Raw genomic sequence first — 22,866 nt, 5'->3', positions numbered from 1 at the left:
CGAACTCAAAGAGGATGAACCTAAGTCCATTGATTAACATGATAAGATGTACGAGTACAAGGATGTGAGTGACTAATAACATTGAGGACAATATGTCAAAAGCGTAGTGAGTTGTTATGATTCGACCACGTGGGTTAAGTTAGTAGAATCAATTGAATCAAGTTGAGTCATATTGAGTTAATTTGTTAGATTTATCTTATTATTTTAAATTTCAAATAAAATGGATCATTCATGTGTAGATCCAATCCACTAGGATTTTTACTCCTATAAATAAAAGTGGACATGTGTTGATAGTTATTATTGAATGAATCTGAGTTTAGCCAAATATTTCTTATCGTTTTTATCTTTTAGTATAGACATTAGATTGCCTTTATTTTCATAGAAACAAATTGTAATCGTTGAACCTTCAAAGCTTTCAAACCCTAATCATCATCTTCCTCCAACAGCCACCCTACTCTATGGTCATCCATCACCATCATTGGCCATTTGCCACATTCCGACGACCACCGCAACATCGGATAATAACTATTATATCCCATTTTGACCTTCCTTCACTATTTTAATTATAACATTTCGTCTTCCCTTCAAATTTATATGAAGCTAGAACCATTGGAACTCTAACTTGTGAGATTATCACCATATGAATTTTTATAATTTCTTACATCCAGATCAATCCATATCTAACATGTAATAGGTCATCTTCCTTCTCTATTCCTTGTGGATCTGGTTTACCTAATCTAACTAGGACTCTATTAGAACCGCCAATAAGAAGGCCTCCTCAGACGTAGTGGGCCTTAGGGCCTTGATCTTAGTAGGCCTAAGCCTACATATGAATATGCCTTTGAGGGCCGAGTTCGATCAGTTAGTGACTCAGTTATAGATCTACTCAAACTCCTCCTGGTAAGTCCGAATTGTTGTTGACTGAGTCAACTTAGTTGATATGGTATGAAATCCTCGTATTGGGTTGGACTGAATCGAGGACAGATTGTATCAACAAAAGCCTACCAAGACTCGAATGGTTGAGTTCACTCTTCCAAATGGTACCACTTGATCATCATGCCCTCCAAGTGGAGTGATGTGAGCTATACTTTCTAGTGATCAGGCGTGCCATGGTACGTGAAAAATTATTCCGCTAGGTAGGTCTAGTCTAGTGGATCTCGTCGAGAGAATTTTAAGAAATCAAGCTTGACTGTCCGAGCTTGAATTCCCTCGTGTGGTCCATTATAGCTAGCCAGGCAACCTTGAGGAGAATGTTGGTCACGTGGGGGCTTCACATAAGTCTAACTCAGTCAACTAACATGGGTCCACTGAATCATTGCACCAATTATCCTTAGACTCGTACTCTGGCCCAAGGTCATGCTCATAGAGGTGGTCAAACTAGTTTGTGAAAATTTAGCTTGCTTTAGGATCCATGCACTTCATCTCCTCCATATGAATGTCATAACCCTAACCCTAGGGCTAAAAACATGTTTTGGCCTAGGAGCGCCGCCACAGGTTGCATGGGTGCCGACAGCTGGGTTCGATCGTGGGTCGTTGGCAATTAATGTCCAACATGTCCTCACAATAGTGGAGGTTGAAAATTAAGCTTGTGCTCAATCTACTGTAGTGGCGGCCATGACATGTCAATGGTAACTCCACTATACCCTAGTGGTTGCGATGGGTCCTAGGGCCTCATAGTAATGGAGCCACTATGGCAGGAAGTCTAGATGAAGCCACCCTAATCAAGGGGTAGCTCATAGTAGTGGCAGTTGTCAGATTCAACCACCCGATAGTCGTTGATAACTGCGACAACCACCATTGGCTAACAGTTGGGCCGAGGAAGCCAGTCATAGTCGTCGATGGCGTGGAAGCATCGACAGTGGTCTTCGATTCAGTGAAACGATGGTCATGATTCTAGTGCGAGTGGTCCGAGGATGGGCATGGACGTGATAGTATGGGCCAAGAGCACTTGGATCATTGCTTATGGAAAACAAAGGTTTCAAGCCATAGCTTTCATTGTGGATGAGGAAGATGGCTCAGGAACCATCGCTGTCGACTGCTTTGGCATCATGGATGAACTAGGAGGGTCTACAGGGATGGAGAGAGCTCCATCACTACCAGAGAAGGGGTTGTTGCCACAGTTTGGGCTAGCACCTCCCCTCCTTTATTGGTTAGATTATTCTCACTACGCAGGGTAGGTTCTGCCATGGCTGATGGTGCTAGCGATGCAGAGAGGTGGTGGGCTGCTAGTAGGGCTTCTGCCATAGCTTGGATCGAGTTCTTGAGGAAGGTTTGCATCTTCTTCAGGTTCTCCTTCAAATCAATTGAAAATACTTTAAATATCACCTTCACCCATTCCGATGGCTTATTGTCAGTGGTTGCTAGTGGTGGTGCTAGAGAAAATTCTATAGGGATGGAGATGAGTTCCTAGTCCTCCATGGATGCTTCTTCCTCGTTCATCTTCCTCAATCTCGTGTTAACTATTGGCTGAGGAACAGTAACTCTGATACCACTATTACAAACCAAAATTGGACTGATTTATTCGTAATAAAACTATGATACTTCTATGGTGGTAGCCTCATATCTTAGAATTCTTTTGACTCTAGTTTGACATGATCCCAAGGTCGAGATCACAATATATGATTGAAGTAGTAGAGAAATGTCAAAACGGGACATAAATAAAAATTTCTAACTTTGTGGTGGTCGTCGAGGGGCGAGGAACGGGGTGATCGGTCGGAAGGTAGTAGTTGACGGCCGTAGGTGTGGGTGGCTCATGAAGAGTAATGATGGATAGGGTTTGAAGGTGGAAGTTGGGTTTCTAATTAGATCTACTTCTAAGGAAATGAACGGCTATAATTAAAAGGTAAATAAAGATAATAAATTGCTAACTTAATATTTCTCTTCACATCCCAATTGAACCATGATCCCTCATATTTATAAAAGTGTAGTTCTAACCAATCGGATCAACATATGGAATATTTGTTTTAATACAAAGTTAAAAGTAATAAGTAAATATAATTGACTAGACTTGACTTGACTCTCATAGCAACACGTCATAGCGAACAACTCTAGAGCATATGGTGCAATTAACTCTCTCAAGGATTTAAACCCCTATCCTATTGGTAAATGAGATAAAATTTGAACTACTTATGCTAATGGCTAGGCTACAGTTGCGGCAAAAACTAACATAGATATTTCATAACCTCCCTCTCATAAATTCAGCATCAAGATACCTACTAATGTTTAGGTAATTGTTGCTTAAATCCCAACTTCTATGGATGGCATGCAACTCAGCTCTACTCATGCCGATGGATTGCGTTTGATCTCTTTCCTCAGAAATAAATAAATAAATAAACTGTAGCCAAGCTTGTATTTTAGTTAATAAAGAATAGTGAATCATCTCGGTCTAGAAAAGTGTAGTTGTTGTACTAGTTTTTCTAACTTGGACGATCTGCTAAAGAGACAATATAGAATAGGGTCCTTTGCTGAAAGATATGAACAAGAGTACTGTAGTAGAGTTTGAAAATTTATAACCCTACCGAAATAGATCTATCAGCACCATCACAGAGTAATAAAGTCAAAAGCAAGATCAAATCATAATCACACAGTACAAAAATTTTAACATGAGAAATTCTATTAATTAAGGGTAAAAATTAGGAGTCCTCTTCATGGATAAAATACTCTTAGATAGAAGATATACTTACAACTCGACACCTATAATTAATAGTTGAATTTCTTCTTGCTCGCTAGACCCACAATAAGATACTCCTAGTACAATAGTCTATTAAACTCCGCTAGAACTCATTGAGTTGATATCCCACGTCACAGTATTTCTTAGAAAATGCTGATGTAGATGAATAGATGCAGTATCCTAAGATTTTCACACTTGGGCTCCGACATAGATTTTTTATTAAAATAATCTCTCTTTAGTGGCCCTAAGGTTTTGTCAAAAATATCTCCAAAATTTTCAATCAATTTTTTCTAAGATATGACCTAGGTTTAAGTCAAAAACCTTTTAAATACCTCTCTTGCAATAGATCAAAACTACTCTCAACTTTCTGTAGGTGGAACACTCCTTGAGTGGGTTTGAACCCTAGGCTCGAGAGAGGCTTCCCGAGAAAGTATTCTAAAAATGATTCTAACCTAATGCCTATACTTTTAGTTATGCCAAATCCTTTCCACGGTTTCGACCTGATTTGTGCATTGAGTTCTTTCATTAGAATTCGCTCAACTTGTGTTATTGCTCATACATATGTTCTAGACATATTTTCATGATTAATTTTATTTTGAATGCATAAGGTCAATTACAGATCTCTTGATTAGTAATCATAAGATTAAATTTAATTAATTGTTTGATTATTATTTATTACAAACTAGATGTAAGAAAATTATGAAAATTTAAGTGGTGGTAGTCTCGTGAGCTAGGTTCTAATGGCTCTAGTTTCACTTAAATCAAATATTGGGATGAAATGATATAAATAAAAGAGTAGAGAAAGGTCAGAATGGGCCAAAATAGTAAATATTCAACGTTGTAGCGGTAATCAAGGGGTGGCGGACGGCCGTAAGGTAGGGTGGCTCATAGAGGTCATAGCGACTATGAGTTGAAGGTAAAATTAGGGTTTCTAACTTAGATCTACTCCTAGAAAAATAAACGACTATGATTAACTTACTTCTACTTCTAGATTATTTTACTCTTACTTTTAAGATTAACTCAAGACTAAAATAATTTCCTAATGCTTGAATGCTTGGATTATTAAACGAAGAAGCTTAGCCCCTCTATATATAGTGGTCGGGTACATTGAGTCTTACTCAAATTTTGCTTTAAAGGCTTATACGACTCGAACTAGGACTTGTCTTAGATGCTTATATGACTTAATTTAATTTATCTTAATGGTTTACATAACTTAACTAGACTTGCCTTAAAATATTTATATAAGTATAAATTAATTAAAAGATAAATAGACTCGACTCAACCGACTCAATTAATTTAACGTACATAGTCGTTATCGGTGATGCTCTTGTTTTTCCCTTCGGTGATTAAGTTTTCTCTATCTTTCTCTAAGAGGCGACCATTTTATATAAGTAGGCGAAGACTAAACGGGAGTCAATTAGAAAACATTTACCATTCCATAGATTTAGGGTTTGAGTAGTATTAAAAACATCACGGACCCCACATAATAAAAACAATATCTTTAAAGATTTAGTGCACCCCAGATAATAGGACTAAAATCTTTTAAAAAATAAGGCGGATCCCACTAGTATAAAATTAGGAAGACTACCAAAGATTCATTTTCACTTTAATTGTTTTCATAATCATTAGCCGTTCAAGAACTCTTTTCATTCATTTTTTTTTTTCATTTTTTATTTTTTGTCTTTCATCCAACCTGATCAATAATGGTTCATGTAGCTATCAAAGCTGGCCCTAAATGCTCAAACGTTTATATCATATGTGTCATTAGGGCGAATTGTTGAAAACTATGTCCAATAAATTAAGGGAGTAATCATTCTTAATGTGTTGTAGTTATCATAAGACAATGTCCGACGTCAAACAGGAATGGTAAGTTTCACTGATGTTAATGTCTTTAACTTCCAATCATTTGCCAAAGTTTATCATCTAAGATATTTCACAAAAATATATATATGAAAACTTAACTATATCGACAAATAGCGACCACATGCCCTAGATCTTTATCCAAAGCTAATAGCGCAAATATTAGAATTAAGCATTAATATTGTCTCCCATAAGTAAGTTGTTAAGTGATCAAACTATTCGTTGCTATCCTCAAATTAGGCCGTATATTTGTTGGGGCGATTTTTATACATTAAACTGTTTAAGGTGAGTTAGAATTAACCAAAATAAACTCATAAGATAGAGTTTACTAGTTTTCAATATTAATTTATATATATATATATATGATATAATTTTCAACTCAAATGTAGGTAATGAAAGTATGCAAGATTGTGCATCATATTGGCCTCATATATCTTTTGGGTGATTTCAAGTACAATTATTGCAAATGTGTGTGTCTTTTCTCTTACAAGTTGCTATCTCACCTGAGTCTGTTTCCCAGGTGGCAAATTGTGGGAACGATGGCCAGATGCAGTACAAGGTTGGAAAGCTCCTGATGGAGATTGCAATTTCGGGGGGGCCAAAAATGGTTGGCCAAAATGGATAAGATAGCAAATAGGTTGGATTTTAAGATCTACCAATGAGATGTCAAATAGATCCTGGATCTTGTCATAGGGTTTTTTTTTTTTTTTTTTTTTAGTGAAAGTCCGTAGATATAATTCATTACTAAAATTAGAACAATTAATCCAATAATGAATCTGTCCATTCCTTACAAGTTTTTTTTTCGAAATTGCAAGATTGACTAAAAAGTCAATCCTCCCTTCAGCCTAATTACACAAGCCCTCCAAAGGAAAACTCTACCCTTCCGGCAATGTCTAAAGGAGATCAGCTGAGACCATGGCGAGAGGAAAGTGTGGATTTACTCGGACAGCCAACATTGTAACCGTAAAAGAAGCTCATCATTCCTAGCAAGTCTCACACCTGATAAAGGAATGTAAGAGGCTCATATCTACGTTACCAGAAGTGAACCTAAGATTCACTAGTAGGGAAAGCAATCTCCAGACCTATTAGTTGGCTCCGTTAGCTTTTCACCACAATGTATGCAAAGCTTGGTATAGAATTCCCCCCGAAGTGGGATGTAACAAATTCTGAAGATTGGTCTATAGAGTTTCAATCAAAAAATAATAATAAAAACTTAGAAAGTGAGCAATTAGGTTATTTTTTTTGCTCGAGTAAAGCACCTTCAAAGAGGTAAAGAGCCGAATCCGCCTATTGTATATTGCATTCACCAATAATAGGGTTCTTGTCATAGTAATCCTTTGGAGAATACCTATGTGAAAAATATAGTTTATCTTTGTATACATAAAAAAAGTATAAGGTAGGCATTTTAAATACATTTGTTAATTTGACTAACCATATGTTATGAATAGAGTTAAAATATATGTACTAGCATTTTGTCTTCCTCTCTACAGAAGAAATATTAAATCTTCCCTTCTTGAGGAGCAACTTAATCTAATAAACCATTTAATTCACTCTAATATGAGCATGACCCGTTTATTTTTATATATATATAAACACGATATATTATTATTGAATTGGTTAGAATATTAAACATGAGCAATTTGTTTAATAAACAAGTTAGAAGGATCATCCATGCAATCAACTAATAAATGGGTTAAATGGTAACAAAGGGTAAACATGTTAATGAATTACAGGAATTATTCAGGCTATGTTTATAGGATTAGTTGGGTCATAAACTAATAATTCAGCTATAAGTGGATTGGTTTTGTGGCATCTCTGTAATTCTTCGTTTCAATGAATCTAATCTACCAACTTTCTCTTGAAAACAAACTTAAATATATTGATTTTAGGGTTGAACAAGATAAAAGAACAAGCACAATCCTTTTAATGATGCGATTAAATTGATCAACTCGTTTATAACTTGAACTTGATTATATTTAGTAGAAACTCGTTTAAATACTTCACATCTGTACCGGATTACATATCCTATAAGAAATTAGAAAATTTAATCAAAAAATATATTGTATTTTACTTTTATTATCGTTTACATCTTACATTTTGACGTAAATTTAACATGACAATAACTGACAGAATAGAGAATATTTTATTAACTAAAAAATAATAACTCAAATACCTATATTACCTTATTTGACACAAAATATCGGCTCCTCTCTCTCTCTCTCTAATTCTTCTCCAGAGTCATGGGAGGGTCTGATTACTGCTAACTGATGTTATTTTTCACCTTTGTTTAAGATAACTAATAATATCTAGTTACTTTTGGTTAAGAAAACTAACATTATGGGCATTAAACCTAACATGCATGAGCTGAATGATAACTACTCTTAACATAGGGTATAAACGATAACAAAAAAATAAAATGCAGTGTTTTTTATCAACTTCCCAAAAAAATGAGAACCCTACATTATTTACTTTAGATAATTTATGGTGAAAAGGAATGATTTCTACTGTACTCTTTTCTAACATATGCCCAACGTTTTTACTATTTACAAATCAAGCCTTATAATTTAGTAAATATGTGCAGAAAATATTATGTTGTTAGATCAGTTACTATTAGAAGGCCAAAATCTCATGTGTCCCCTATTCGAGAATGGAGAGATAAAATGTCATGTGATCCTCATATAACAATACATGTAGGGATTAGTATAATCCATAGGAGTCACCATTAGTGTTTCATCCACCGGCCTACACTATGCTCCCATATTGTAATATACTTTGCCTATTGAGCTGCTTGCTCTTCGCACATTGATTGATAGAGTGAAGAGCATCATTTATATCACTATAGTATTGGAGTCTAATATCTTTGCACAAACTGGCAAATAACACAATATAAAAATATTACTTTACTACATCAAAACAAATGACTGTTCTCGACCTTCATATATGGTTACCCATTATGCATATGTTATAATTCTTGATTGAGATAGAAAGTGGACATATCAAATCGCTTTAAATTGTATCATTTTTTGTCTTTATTTTTAAAAAATAAGATGACTTCTGATAGGTGCATTTGAATGTAAGTAGAGGGCATTCGAACGCCTGATTCACGTTCGCATATTCATAGCCCTATTTTTCGGCGTTTGTACGTCTGAATAGCATTCGCATATACAGAGTATAATTTTTGTCCATTCAAACATGATCAAGGGGCATTTGGATGCACATCATTAAGTTATTTCATCATATATTTGTTTAGAGTTTTTAGATAATTAGCTAACCTCCAAATATGTGAAAAAGTAGCCATCTTTGAATTATTGAATATTAAACTTGGTTTTGCATCTAGGCTTGAGCCAAACTTCTCCCTCCTCATTTCTCCCCTTCAAAATCCAAACAAGTTTTCCTTTTACGGCCGAGGAAATCCTCTGTCGCTTCTCTCTCCTCACTCCAGCAACCAACCATACTTGGAAATTTCCTTCTCTCATCTCATCTTGTTCGTGATACTAACTCATCCACCATAGCCATCATAATCTCCCATAACCCTAACCACATCATCTACGTCCATCCCATCATCCCCTAACTTTTGGTCATTATTTCATTTTGATCTACCTGCCTAATCGATGAGATTCCAGTTACGATGAATTCCTAACTTCTAGAAGAATAACATATCTAAATCTCAAATTGTTTCAACGGTTTGATTGATCCCTACTGCATCCAAAAGTTGTGTATTGAGTTCTGTCCAAATTAGCAGCTCAAACAGACATTCATCTTTCACGAGAGCAACTATATCAGCATATAACAAGTCGTCCAACCAAGACTTTATGTGTCTATGGCTCCCATATGATCTACAATTAGTAATTATTAAAACTATAAATATAATAAAGTAAGCACTCATATTACAAGTTTTTCTTAAATTTGAATATTACCTAATCATCTCAATAGAATTCTAATATATGTGGAGCAAAATTGCGCTCATATAATTGGTGCCATCTGGTTCCAAGAGCAACAGTTGGTCGGATTAGTTGGGCTGGCTAGGCTAGCTCACCCTTAACCTAGTGCTCATCCTCAACCTCATCACCAACAACTTGAGCAAGAGTGGGGTATACTTCAAGTCGATCCACACATAGTTTCTCTCATGCACAAATCTAACATCACATAAATAGAAAGGTTAGATATAAATAAACTCACACGAGACTAATAGGCTCATAATACTACTTGTAGCAAAACTAGTGAACCAACTATTTCTGATGCATCATGTCGACTAACACAACATAGCTCCTGATAAGGTATTGCTAGCACGACACTCTCCCAACTAATCGATTAGTATACTCGAAGTTGTGTAAAAACTGTACAACATCTCATGGCTTGTTTTCAAAAATGAGCCCCCTATAATAGACGAAATATATGCTCTAGCATATCTCCAAATCATTAGACAAACTGTACAGTGAAGTTCCATAAGTCTGCATGCCAGCTGAAATGTCAACAGTAAACAACACAGAGCATAGCCTTGCATTATGTTCATCCTTTTTCAATAGAATTTATAAGGGAAAATTCTGTACGTTTTACATCGAATGGTTTACTGTTGGAACCAAAGATACAAAAACAGAAGAAAGCTGGTGCAGCAATTTATGAAATTTCACTTGGCAGAAAGCAGTTTGGTAACTGAGAGTGAAAGGACATAAGTTTCTCTTTAATTGACATGAAGTTTTTAGTTCACTTTTTAGTAGCTTCTCTTTTATGCTTCTGGGCAATATATACAGATCTATAATGATTTCTGCAGTTCTTTATTACTTAGGCACTATCATTGAGGTAATACATGCAATTTCTTCCATTTAATTGTGATCTATGTTATTACTTGTGATTCTAATCTCTACATATTTAAAATTCCTTTTAAATCACATCCACTTGAACTTCTGCTGCTCCTGAGTCGTGCTTCACTTGGGAATTACAGACCAGTAAGGTTTATCTGATAGCAGTTCTCTGCCCTTACCTGAATTTTCTTACCACTTCTCCAGAAGATTAAACACTGAAGGCAGCAAGAACTCTTTTTCCCAATTTTTCACTCTTAACCATTGTATGTTTGTGGGGATATGAAAGCATTGGTAATTGCTATAAACACTTGAAAGTGTCTTCCGTAATGTCGTCGATGTCTTGGGTTTCTCATTGTATCATTGTATGTTTACATGGTGTAGTTTTGGTCCAGCCTACTTAGACTATTCTATCTATTTCAGTCTTCTACACACACACACACACACACACACACACACACACACACACGCACACACAAACTATAAAATATATCTAACAAAATAAAAGTACAAACTTTTAACTTTGTGTATGAACTTGATTTTCTAAAAGAAGTGTTTGGTTGCTAAAAAAGAGAGAAGAAAATAATCAATTTAAGAACTTCTCTGATGTTTAATTGCAAAAAATAAATTAAAAAACTTCCTTACCTATCAAACATAGTTTCACTCTCTTTTTAACTCTCTTACTTGAAAGAAGAGGCACTTCACTTCTCTGACTTCTCTGCAACCAAGCACACTCTAAAGGTAGGTAGTGTTTACCATGTTATGTAAGTCTTCTGCATATTATCTGTTCGAGGATTAATAACACTTGTAATTTGAGCCTCCTTTGGAGTCTCTTGATATTGTTATTGAAAAAGAAAAAAAGGAGAAGCAGAGGCCAATGTTCTAACAGAAAAGCTGGATCTATAACTGTAATTTTGTGCACTATGTTTTGTGTCCTGACACTTTTATCATTACAAAAGCAGGATTTCTCTAGTCCCAAATTTTCAGGCAGATTGCAAGTTTTTGATACTTGCACATCATCAACACCACGATCAACTCGATTCATCCATCAATTTCAACTGCTATTCTGCAACATTGATAGCCTTCTGGTTCCAGGAGTCACCAGCATCATCAAAGCAAGATTCAGTAACCAACACTATGACAAAGTGAAAAGTGAAAGTGGAAAGTGAAACCCAATGCTCAAAAACAACTAATTAAATTAGTGCTAGCATCTTTACTATCGTAATGATGTATAAAAGTGCATAAAGAAAGCTAGAATATCCTTCTGCTGACACTATTATTCAGTCTTACACTGCACAGAATCCTCAGGTTAGCGATAGAGATAAGATGCATACAAACTTAACTGGAAATTACAGATGATAGAGTAATTGCAAAACTAATAAAAGTTGGTCTAATCTGTGCAAGAAATCTAATATCAACCACTAGTGCACCGAATACAATAGATCATCTCATATAAAATCCAAAGGAAACGCAACTTGCTCATTTACTCCTGCAAAACCTACTTCTGTGAATATCGTTTCTTAAGAAGATTACTGCTATTGCATATTCCTGGCCCATGAAGGGTATATTAGTTTTCTGCAGAAATTTAAATGGAGAGATGCCAATCACATGACTCCAGTAAGCTTCTGTGTTAAATTAAAATTTTGCAGCTTGGCAAAACACCAAAATAATAAAAATAATTCAATGACCAACAATCATGTGCAGTATCTATAGTCACTGGACAACTATTTCAGGTCTAGATATATATAAACTTGCTTTTACTTGACTAAATACTGATTCTTACTTCCAAGTCCACCATTAGAATATCAAGTACCAAGTGGCAGTTTTGGAAATAACTAGGGGATCTACAAATATGGATTATTGAAAAAATAAGTCATGTTATTTGGATACTTCTCTTCAACTCTAAAGTATTGTATTCCTTATTTGATATGAATATTTTCAGTGGATTTCAGAAGAGATGATGGATTACGGGAGGGTCGTAAATAGGAATATGGAAATCAATTATTTTGAATTTGAAATAACATGATGGCCAAACGATGGGAATTGATCACACAAATATGGTAGATTCACAATTCACTACCTTGATCTACTTGCCTACATCAAAATATCAGTATATGGTCAGCAATGTTTTAGCCTGAAACAATAGAAAGAGACATAATCATTTCAAGGATATCTACAATATGTTCCCTATGGTAACCAGGTTCATGAATTATGGTCATTGAACGATACAAGCTGCAAGGAATACATACAAATTACGAGGAACTTTTATTGGGATCTTGATTATAATTAGCTATCGATGCCGAAATCTATTTTCCCTTAATGTGATAAATATTAAATGCTTTCAGTAATTGAACTTTGTACAGGTCTTACCTCCTCTCAAATCCTCCCACAACCTAAAAAGCCTTCACTTTAGGCCTCTGCATTGTTCAAAGCAGAGGGCCCCCTAAATCTATTTGTAACTAGAAAATGATAGTATCTACAAAAAAGACAAAAAAGAAATAGAAGTGTTACCATACTATTTCATGGGGAAGGAATCATTAAGGCAAAACCAGTAGACATGACAGGTGATTAATCATGAATGTGTCACCAAAACAGGAATGCCTTTTCATTGACTTGCTAGTAAGTAAAAACAAGTTTTAGGAAAATTTATCAAAAACACCCTACCTTTTGCTTTTATAATTATATTTATCATTCGACTCATACCATTAAATAGAGAACTAAATTTTAAAGTCAAACGGGAGGTATTTTAGGTATTCACTCTTTTCAAAAAGCTTGGAACTCATCGCGAAGTCAGTAAACCCTGCTATACTCTAGTCTTAGGAGTACTTGTCTCGATTCACTCAGACGGATTTTTATTTTCCAAAATTAATGGAATATTCCTTATTTCATCAACTGTTGTTAGGGTAAAATTAACCCAAGGTGTTTTTGAGACATTAAAAGCAAACTGTAGGAGTCGAATGATAAATATCCATATGATAGGTTGTAAATGATAATAAAAATAAAATATGGTGTTTTTAATCAATTTTCCTAAGTTTTAATCCATGACCAACATTAAATTAACTAATTAACTAGAACTTCCAACTTTTCTCAATAAAAAATAGGTAAGACTAATCAATATCACAATTTCAAACTCAACATATCTTAGAATATAATAATATATATTTCCAACTCAATACCTGTATTCTTTCAATAACAGATTGAAAGCAGTTGAAAAGTGCAAAAGAAAAGGAAATACATTATAAAATGAGGATACAGAGAAGGATACAGCTCTAGAAAACATCCAGAGGCCTCATTAATTAGTACTGCAAAGACATGTCAAGTAAAACATTCAAAACAAATACATGAACACATTAAAAATCATGAAAAAGAGCATATTTAAACTTCAATGATTAAAACAAGAAATCAACATAAGTACTTACATCACGAAAGAAGCTACTCTATTTTTCCTGATGATCTCGCTTATGCCTTCTTGTTGAATTATCTGTTCTTCGAAGTTCATCAGAATAAATCTCATTCTTTCTTAGATTGTCAGATTTGTGTGACCTTACACAATAGCTGCCTACAGAACTGCTATCATAGGAAGAATCATACTCGTCATATGAACCAGTTGGATTGTACCTGTCCTCGAAAGCACTTTGCGTCACAGACTCTGATCTATGGCTCTCACAAGCTCTGGCTTTTTCTTCATTTTCCCCTCGTGATGCATAAGAATACCCTTTCTTGTAAGATTTTGGTGTTAAAGATGATCGACTTTTGTGATCTTCCGACCTGGAATGGCTATCAGAATCACTCCGTTCATGTCTACTTCTGAGTGTTGTGACTTTATTTTGCTCCTTATGTGTGTCCTGTTCATATGTGTGGGAATAACTTCTATGTGATATGGAACTTCTTGATGTATAAATCTTCCTCCCTTCAGGCTCATTTCTATCATGTTCTTCCTGATGTTCACAGTGGTCATATCTAGATTTCCACAGTGACCTTGGCATATCATGATTCTCTGATGTATCTCTTTTAGAAACAACTGCATTAATTGACTTGCTATAACCAGGTGAGCTCCTGACTGTGTCAAATGGATCATACCTACCATCACGTAACTCGTGAATATCTGAAATATTGTCTCTCTCATAATTGTATTTGAATGGTTTTGGTGCAATATCTTCAGCAATTTTGACATGGCATCCAATTCCACCAGCTTGTTTAATTTCCTCCATGTGGTCCTCAATTATGTCCCTTATTACCTTCATTAGAAAGAAAAAGAAGAGCAAAGGTCATGCCACTATGAAACGACAAACATATCATTGGCTGTCAGAGAAGTCTGAGTGAAAGTGACAAGGCATAAACACAACTAGCAGGTTTTTAACTTAGCACAGAAAAAGAATCAGCCATCAGGTTGAGAAACATATCATAATCAAACCAATGGAGTACCTCAAAGAATCAAAATCAAATGTTTACAAATGCATTAGATGAAAAAGCGTATGACAGAAATGCATAGTGGTCAGCATAAACTGATAACCACAAGATCGTGAGATCCAAAAAAATTTAGGACGTGGAAATAACGGATTAGCAGATTCACACAATTCTGTGCCTGGAATCCAATAAAGTTTGTTTACTAACCACTAAAATGATCATTCAATGACAATTTATAGAATTGCAGAAACCTCTGACATTCCATGTATAGTTCTTTTCTATTCCAAGTATCATAGATCTTTGTTTTCAACTTTGATCAGCCTTTAAATACTCCCAAGAAGATTAACCTAGGGAAGTATGCCGGTTTCAAACTACATACCTGTGTTGGATTTCTTTTCACCTTCTTGCCACGGTATGACATTCTTCTCCTTTTGTAATCTCTTTCCTCAGCTAATAGCTCTTCTCTAGTCTTGGCTTTACCAGAATCCTTAACAATACAAAGACATAAGAGGTAAAAGTGCGAAAAGAAAGTATACATTCTGATAATAGTTATTTGAATTTTAAACTTACAAGAGATATTAAATTTCCATCTCGTCAACAGAATATAGCACAATTTAGCATTAAAAAGCATTTACATATATTAAACACAGTAATGTATCACTTTGGACTCTTTATGATATGAAACAATATAGCTGTTCTTGTCTTGCAAAGTTTCTTTCAGGAGTGTTGCTTTTTCAGACTTAAAATGGTCAAATTTCTAATATTATGAACAAGTAATTGTTCATCAGGTTATTTGCATGTATAATCCTCAAAAATTATATGTGCTTTATATGCTTGCAAATCTCTTAATTTTGCATAAGTATCCTGCAAGTTCAGCATGACCCTCACCAATTCTATATCAAGGAAGACTTTTATACAACCTTAACCTGTTGATAAAGAGGTTTATCTAATAACTTTACGTACAGCACAAATTGCAAGGTGGCAATCTTCAATCTTAAGTGTTGCCCCTACAGTGAGTATTGACTACCAGTTAGACCCCAGCAACTTGAAAGATAACTGACAAAAGTACCCTTGTTGTACATGCATACATACTTTTCCAAAATAAATTATAGCCAATTCATGGTCATCTTGGTGAAGCTTCTTCCCCAAACTAGGTGAATTTAAAATAATAGTTATACTAATATCGTAACGAAATGAATTTAACATAACAATCATACTTTGAACACATCAAGTTGCAGCAAAGCAACACAAGCATCAAATTTGTAGTAAAAGTCTTGGATTTCAGAAAGAAGCTCCTACTTTTCAGTCTTTTGATGGGGAATCTTCTGATGGATGCCTAAGATTAGACAATCAAAAAGATCTATTGGATTGTAAAATATTTAGACTACAGAAGGCGGTTTCTATTTTTCAGTTATTCAGAATGAAACCTACTGATGAATGGCTAACATGGACATCTTAAATATCTCAAGGTCATGTAAGGTCTTGACAGGAGCAAGATTTTTCTGCTGCTTCAGCTCCTTCAAGTGAAAGTCCTACAAATTGTTGCCTCTGAATTATCTCAATCAACTGCATGAATACTACTCAACCAAACAGCTGATTAGGTTGCTTATCTGTTTAAGGCTACATAATCCTCAACATAAATGCTGCTAGCCTACTATGAACTATCAATGTTCTAGCCCTTGGACTGCTCTCATCCAGCTTATTTACGGTATCTATTCCCCTAACTTAAACATTTACCTCAACCAAATTACGCCTAGTCTAATTATCATGCATGGACTACCTTGACATATACTATGCTAGAACCAACTTCTACCAATTTTACCACATATTATCCTCTAGAAAATGTTACTCCTCACTCACAACTTACACATAGATTTCTCCTCCTTAGTTACAAATTACTTAATACAGGTTTTTATTAGATGCATGACTATACATGATTACCTGATTTTGTACTCGATGAGGAAGAAGTCCATCATGCTCCAAAATAGGTCTATAATTGGATCGCTTTCCGCGTTCCTCGCTACCCCTTGTTGATGCATGTGAATGCTCCATTAATCTAGCAGAAGAAGCTAATAACTTCAGTGCTGAAGTAGTAGTTATGATATTCTTATCATGAATAAAGCATAACCAAAATAGAAAACACAGGATGTTTAAGAGTTTAAGTAGTTAGTCATCTACAGTGCTTATCCCATAATATATTTACTTTTAGGTTGCATTTGGTGCATTTGGAAGGGGGATAAGATAATTCTACCACCCTTTATTTTAAAGTAGTTCCAAACAAATTCCTTTCAGGTGGGATAGCATATGAGAGAAGTCGGTTTGTTGCCCACCCCCTCCCACGTCAACTTGTCTCATTTCATTCAAGATAAATTGAAAAAGGGACTAGAATTCTTGCTCATATTGTGCAACAAGGGAACAAGGGCTTGTCCACAATGTCCTCAATCTAAGTTTGATTACGAAACAAAGGTGGAACAGCCCATTTGTATTCCACACCTATGCATGATTGCAAATTGTCTCAGAATATTCAACAAGCAGATACATTTAAAATTTATGTCCCTGTCCCAAAATATGTGCATTTATCCTTCAGAACTTAAAATTAAGAGCTTTTATACAGTTATTACCTTGTGCTTCTAAATAAACTAAACTTTAGAACTATCATTAGAAAGATATACTTATATTCATATGTATGAATGAATTTTTCTAATGGAAGTTTGTTATTCAATTAAGCTAATAATCCTTCCATTGGCATCAATGCTTTATGTGAAATGAGTTTGTAAAAGAATCAGTAATATACTCTAAGTTTGGTATCTTCAGAATGGGCATATAATATAATGATTTTCAAGGAAGGCAAGAAACAAGCAAGACCAGTGTGGTGAAACCAACATCAGTAAGCCAAGTGAGGATTGCAATCATATGACAAAAATCTGAAAAACAAAGGTGATAAGAGAAAAGAGAAGGATACAGCTGAGCTTTGGAAAGTGGTTGGGCAAATCTTAGAGCTTTGATCTTTTCCTCCAACAAAGACCTTTCGTGCAATGCAGCAACTGCAGCCGCAACCTGAGAAACAAGCACTTGCCTTCTACTAACCTTTTTAGAAGGTTTTGCGTGTTCAACATCTCCAATTTGTTTGAAATCACGAAAATCACAATCTTCGCCAGTAACCTTATTACCATCACGAGGCATACAACCATCCTCCCCATAGTTAATAAGTAACAATCTTGATCCAGCTTGTACAATTGATTCCTTTAGCATCCCCAGAGCGAAGAGCTTACCATTTGCTTCCCCATACAATACTGAAAGCTGAGATGCAAACCAAGACAAGCTTCCAACCAATCTAGGGCACTCGAACCTTAGGAACTTTGAATCAAAGAGCCCATCCTTATTCAACGTCAGCTTCAAAAAAACACAAGCTTCCCTTGCAATCGCCTTTAAGCACAGCTTCAGAAGCAGATATATATGATCTCTCATAGCGACATCAATCAAAATCCCATTTTTAGGCGAATTCATGAGTACCCACTTCTTCAAATCGCCCTCTTCAACCCGATTCAAGCTCAAAGCAACTTGAAGAACAACATAAGAGTAGGAGACCGGAAAGTCTCTCCAGGCCTCCACCTCGCATCTCAAAGCCCAGAACTCCGATGGAAGGATTCGAATCAAACCTCCACCCAAATCCCCATCTCCTCCACCATGATCGGGAATGAAGTTGCCGCACTCGATGGATAAGAACCCGGGCAGTGTGAATGTCCTACTGGAGATATCAGGCTCCGGCGTGGTGACAACTCCCGGGCAGTCCTTGTAGAAGAAGTTGGAACCGAGATCGCCGAGCTCAGCGTCGTCGAGCGAGAAACAGAGGTCGGCGTCGAGGTCGGCGGGAGGGAGAAAGATTTGAGTCTCTTTCCGGATCTCGGACTCGGGTTTGAGAGACGTCGGGTAGCGGAGGGTCTCGAGGAGGCCAAGGTCGAGGCGAGCAGCGCCGGGGGCCGAGGGGCAGAGGAGGGAGTGGCGGAAGAGGGATTCCGGGGGCATCCGGTGTCGGGAGTCATAGGGGCAGGTGCAGAAGCCAGCAGTAGAGTCGGAAGAAAGGGAGAGGAAGTCGGCGGTGGATTTGAGGGCGGTTTCAGCGACGGAGATGAGGTCTTTGAGGAGGGAGATGGCGGTGGGTAGATCGGTGGCGGAAGGGGCTGGAATCGGGTTAGGGCTAGGATTAGGGTTTGGGAGAAAGGTGGTGGAGGTTTGGGGAAGGGGAAGGGGAATGGAAGAGAGGTGGAGGGAGGAGAAAGAAGGCTCCATCGGACGAAACATAGACGCAAACAAGGGAACAAAGCAATAAGAGCGAACGTATGTTCTGACCGCCAAAACCTCACTCTCTCTTCTCTTTTTCTTTTTCCTCTTTTTTTTTCTTTTTTCTTTTTCCTGTTAATAGAGAATTTGTATATTTTTCTCATTATTTTCTTATTAATTTCTAGCAACATTAGATTTGCATAGAAACACAATTAACATTTTTGAGTTCGTCCATAACCTTAAACGATAATAAGAGGTTTATTTGTAGAACCTTAAAGCTTAGGTGTAATAAATTTTTCGGACTTAATATGTGTGGTAGGTAGAGTTGTATGTATTTTTACTAAGAGATTAATATTTGAAGAGAGGAGAAGAGATTGCGGAACAAGGATAAGTTATTTCTATCTTGCCTTACTAGGGTTTTCATGGTGGTGATAGGTTTCCTCTTTTCTTTGTCATGGGTGAGACCTCGACGGCATCGAAACCATCTCCGCCTCGCCTACTTAATCTTACATCTTCTGTGACCTTCTGTGATCGATAAAGTAGTTGTTAATGTTGATATTATAATTAATTAATCTGATATATCAAATTGGGTGATCCAGAAGGGTGGGGCTACTAGGCATAAGTGGGGGGGAAATAGTTTGGCTAATCTAAAGCTGTTATTATTTGAAAATGGGAAACATATATCATAATTTCCATTATTATCTTCTATTTCACTTGATTTATCATGGAAAATAGATGTTTTATTTATCTGTCTATATTCCTATCTTAGTTTACATTTTCTTATTTTTGACTGAGTCATGATCTTTGAATAATAAAATGAAGAGCTCAATGCTATTATTTGCTTTCTTTTTATAACTATTTGCAGTAATAGATTGTGATCATGAAATTATATTATAATTGTCATGAGATTGTTAGACCTGTAAATTGGAAATTGAAATTAAAATTAGTACTTAATTTACTTATATAATTTTGGATGTTGGTTGTTGAATTAATACATGGATTTGTGTTGAATTAAATTTATAGTTGAAGTATTGTGTATCTTTTTAAGTAAAAAGAGACTATTTTGTTTAATATTACTATGTTATTCTTGTTGTTTTATCCTGTTATTATGCCGTGTTAACACGACTCAACTATTAAATGGGTTACTGTGTCGGTGTTAACACGACCTATTTATCAAATGAGTTAGACGACTCTTATCGTGTTACCGGTTTAACACGGTACTATTGCCACCCCTGATTCTTCTGATGGTAGCCTTAACTGGGAGGGCATCCACAATGCACTGCTAGATAAACTTTCTTCCTGAGAAGCTGGAGATAGTTGCTACCACTTTCTGCGAGAAGATAGTATCGACTAGAGTTTCATTCCAGGAGGAAGTGGTGCTGAGAATGAGATCCTTGACATGATCAACTCCAACTGGTAATTTGATGCTAGTTAGGTTATATAAGAGAAGCCATGGACAGCCATATCTTAGAGCCCATCTCATTTTAAGAATCAAGCTCACAATGACAAGGATGAGCCCAGCTTCTTAGCTTGCCAGATTGAGCAACGACGAGGAAAATATTTAGCTCTCAATGCAGTCGCCCAGATAGAGGAGAGATCCTTGAGCAGTCTTCCACCCAGATCACCTGATGCAAGGACATCCAGCTCTAGAGATAAAGATGACTTCCCTATGCAAAGCCCCACTTAAGATTACACATGATTCCCTCTATTTCATCCAACATAGCTATGGGAAAAGAATTAAAAACCATAATGTATATAGAGATAGAAAGTTGGTGCTACTTCCAGCATGCTAGTCTGGAGTGGAACTTCTCTACTACAAACCTTAAAGTTTTGGCTTTGAATCTTGAGGCAAGAATCCATGCCTAACTCATGTGGCAACTGAAAGAGAGGTTTGGAGGCTTCTTTAGGGGAGGCATTGTCAAAAAAGAGAAGGTCATCAACAAAGAGGAAATGGATAAGAGGAGAGGGTTGTTTGGACTAATCGTGGTGCATGAAAGCATATTCCTTTGAAAACTATCATCAAGAATGAGAGATAGAATGTTAGATACAATAATAAACAAACATGGGGAGAGAGAACAGCCTTGTCTGAGCCCAGGAGAGAGGTTAAAATGTGAAGAAGCCTTACTGCTCATACTTTCCCACCTTCACCTTCATTAAGGACTTCTTGATTAAAAGAGGAGACAGTGCTCTAATAAAACTTTCAAAACAAAGAATACAACCAAAATCAGTGTATAGAAAGTTTTAATCCCTACTCACCCGGGCTACCCAATCTATTAGCATATATATATATATAGGCCCAAGGGAATGATAGTGAGAAAAGGATCAGTTAAGATGTCAAACCTATTACCCTGCCCAAAAGTAAATGCTTGGGCTAAAATTTCAGGTTCTTAGCAGCAGTATTGGCCCAAAGGCCCATACCTAAAGCTTTGTAAACCAAAGACAAAAGCCATTGGGAAGCAATTAAGAGGTAAAGATTAAAACAAAACTTTGTCCAAACTAATGATAAGAAAACAATCTCAAGTTGACAGTGATGTGATTCTATTTGACAATTCTAATCATATCAGAAGCAAATAAGAGTCATTGTCCCATGTTAGTAATCACAAGCTCTATTTTAACCATTTTAAGTAGGCTTAGGAAAGGTCTTAATCATTTTGAGACCCTTAATCATAACTTAGACTACCTTAATCTTTTCAAATTAGTGAACAAGAGATTAGACCCTGCAAGTTGATAGGACTCAATGCCAGTCGGTTGACAGAGATACCTGAACACCTATTCTATCATTTTGAAGTCCAACTTGCTAAATGATGTTGATCTGACCCATATAATAAAAAAGACAAAGATTGACAGAATATTTCTGCCTATTGCTACACTCCACAATGGCACATCAAAATTTTTTTTTACTTTCTCTTAGTCCTGTCACTGATTTGTGACCTCAAACTTTTCTCATATGACAAAGGAGAAATATTAGTTTGGATAACAACTATTTTACTTATCTCAACTTCTAATTAGCTACACTTAATTTTTTTTTTAAAAGTAGCTTAAAAATTAGGTTTAGAATAATCTAATGTTTTGGTAAGTATCATGATTATACTTGATGTGACCTAAAAAAATAATAAATTGAGGAGATATTTTATTAAATAACCAAAATACTCTGGATTAGAAAGTGAGACAAAGATTGAAATGATAATTAATTATAGTGATGCCTTTTTAAAGATAAATTGATAATTTAATTTAATTGATCAATATAAAATATTGGATAAATAAGAGGGGAGAGAGAAGAATGAGTTTTGCTCTGAATTGTTTTTGTACATACTAAATAAATTTAGTGCTCACTAAACTGGTTTAAAACTTATCTTAGAAGATGTTAGTGGTTTTTTAGGCTAGAATTAATTTACTCAACTAAACTTCTTATCTTATTTTATCACTAAGTGTCTTGATTGGACTTAGATGATTAAAAGAGCTCATATTTCCAATTATTGTAGGTCTGATTAATGCAAATAAATAGTTATATAACATGCGAAATTCTCTGCTTGGTATCATTTCACTTGCTTTATACTCCAATTGATTAAAAGAGATGTCACGGGGTGGAGGAGTACTCAAGTTGCTCATGAGACAATATCCACTCCTGTTGATGATATGAAACTCTAAAGCAGACATCCTACCTACACTTGCATTTGGGGCTCTCTCCCCCCAATAAAAGGACCATTTTGCTCAGTTAGACCACAAGCCAATGTTTTTCATGACCTAATTGTCGTCCCCTCCTTGAGTGTTAACAGTTGAGAAGTCCCTTGCTATCTCATTCTGTTGACCTGTTAAAATTCAAGCAAGATCATCAAGTATTACAGAGGA

At 35.9% G+C, this 22,866-nt stretch overlaps 1 protein-coding gene across 6 annotated transcripts; it reads right to left on the bottom strand.

The window, feature by feature from the left end:
- Positions 1–11,209: 11,209 nt before the first annotated feature.
- LOC140778684 (U11/U12 small nuclear ribonucleoprotein 48 kDa protein) lies at positions 11,210–19,072 on the bottom strand. Of its 6 annotated transcripts, none has more exons than XR_012107228.1 (6): positions 17,699–19,072; positions 16,678–16,792; positions 15,116–15,223; positions 13,749–14,567; positions 12,700–13,631; positions 11,210–11,464 (listed from the first exon to the last, which is right to left on the bottom strand). XR_012107228.1 is itself a non-coding variant. In XM_073123514.1 (5 exons), the coding sequence occupies exons 1-4, from the start codon at positions 19,036–19,038 to the stop codon at positions 13,767–13,769; spliced, it is 2,364 nt and encodes a 787-aa protein (XP_072979615.1). In that variant the 5' UTR covers positions 19,039–19,072; the 3' UTR covers positions 11,210–13,631; positions 13,749–13,766. The 6 variants fall into 6 exon arrangements, 3 of the variants coding, with proteins under 3 accessions (XP_072979615.1, XP_072979631.1, XP_072979640.1); XR_012107229.1 differs by having other exon boundaries at positions 11,210–11,414; XR_012107231.1 differs by having other exon boundaries at positions 11,210–13,631; positions 13,749–13,810; positions 13,948–14,567.
- Positions 19,073–22,866: the final 3,794 nt, after the last annotated feature.

Source organism: Typha angustifolia, chromosome 3, assembly GCF_048772165.1.
Source record: "Typha angustifolia cultivar Huaian chromosome 3, ASM4877216v1, whole genome shotgun sequence".
Classification (NCBI taxonomy): Eukaryota; Viridiplantae; Streptophyta; class Magnoliopsida; order Poales; family Typhaceae; genus Typha; species Typha angustifolia.
The sequence above is the reverse complement of the archived record's forward strand: the minus strand, read 5'-3'. Positions and strand labels throughout refer to the sequence as shown.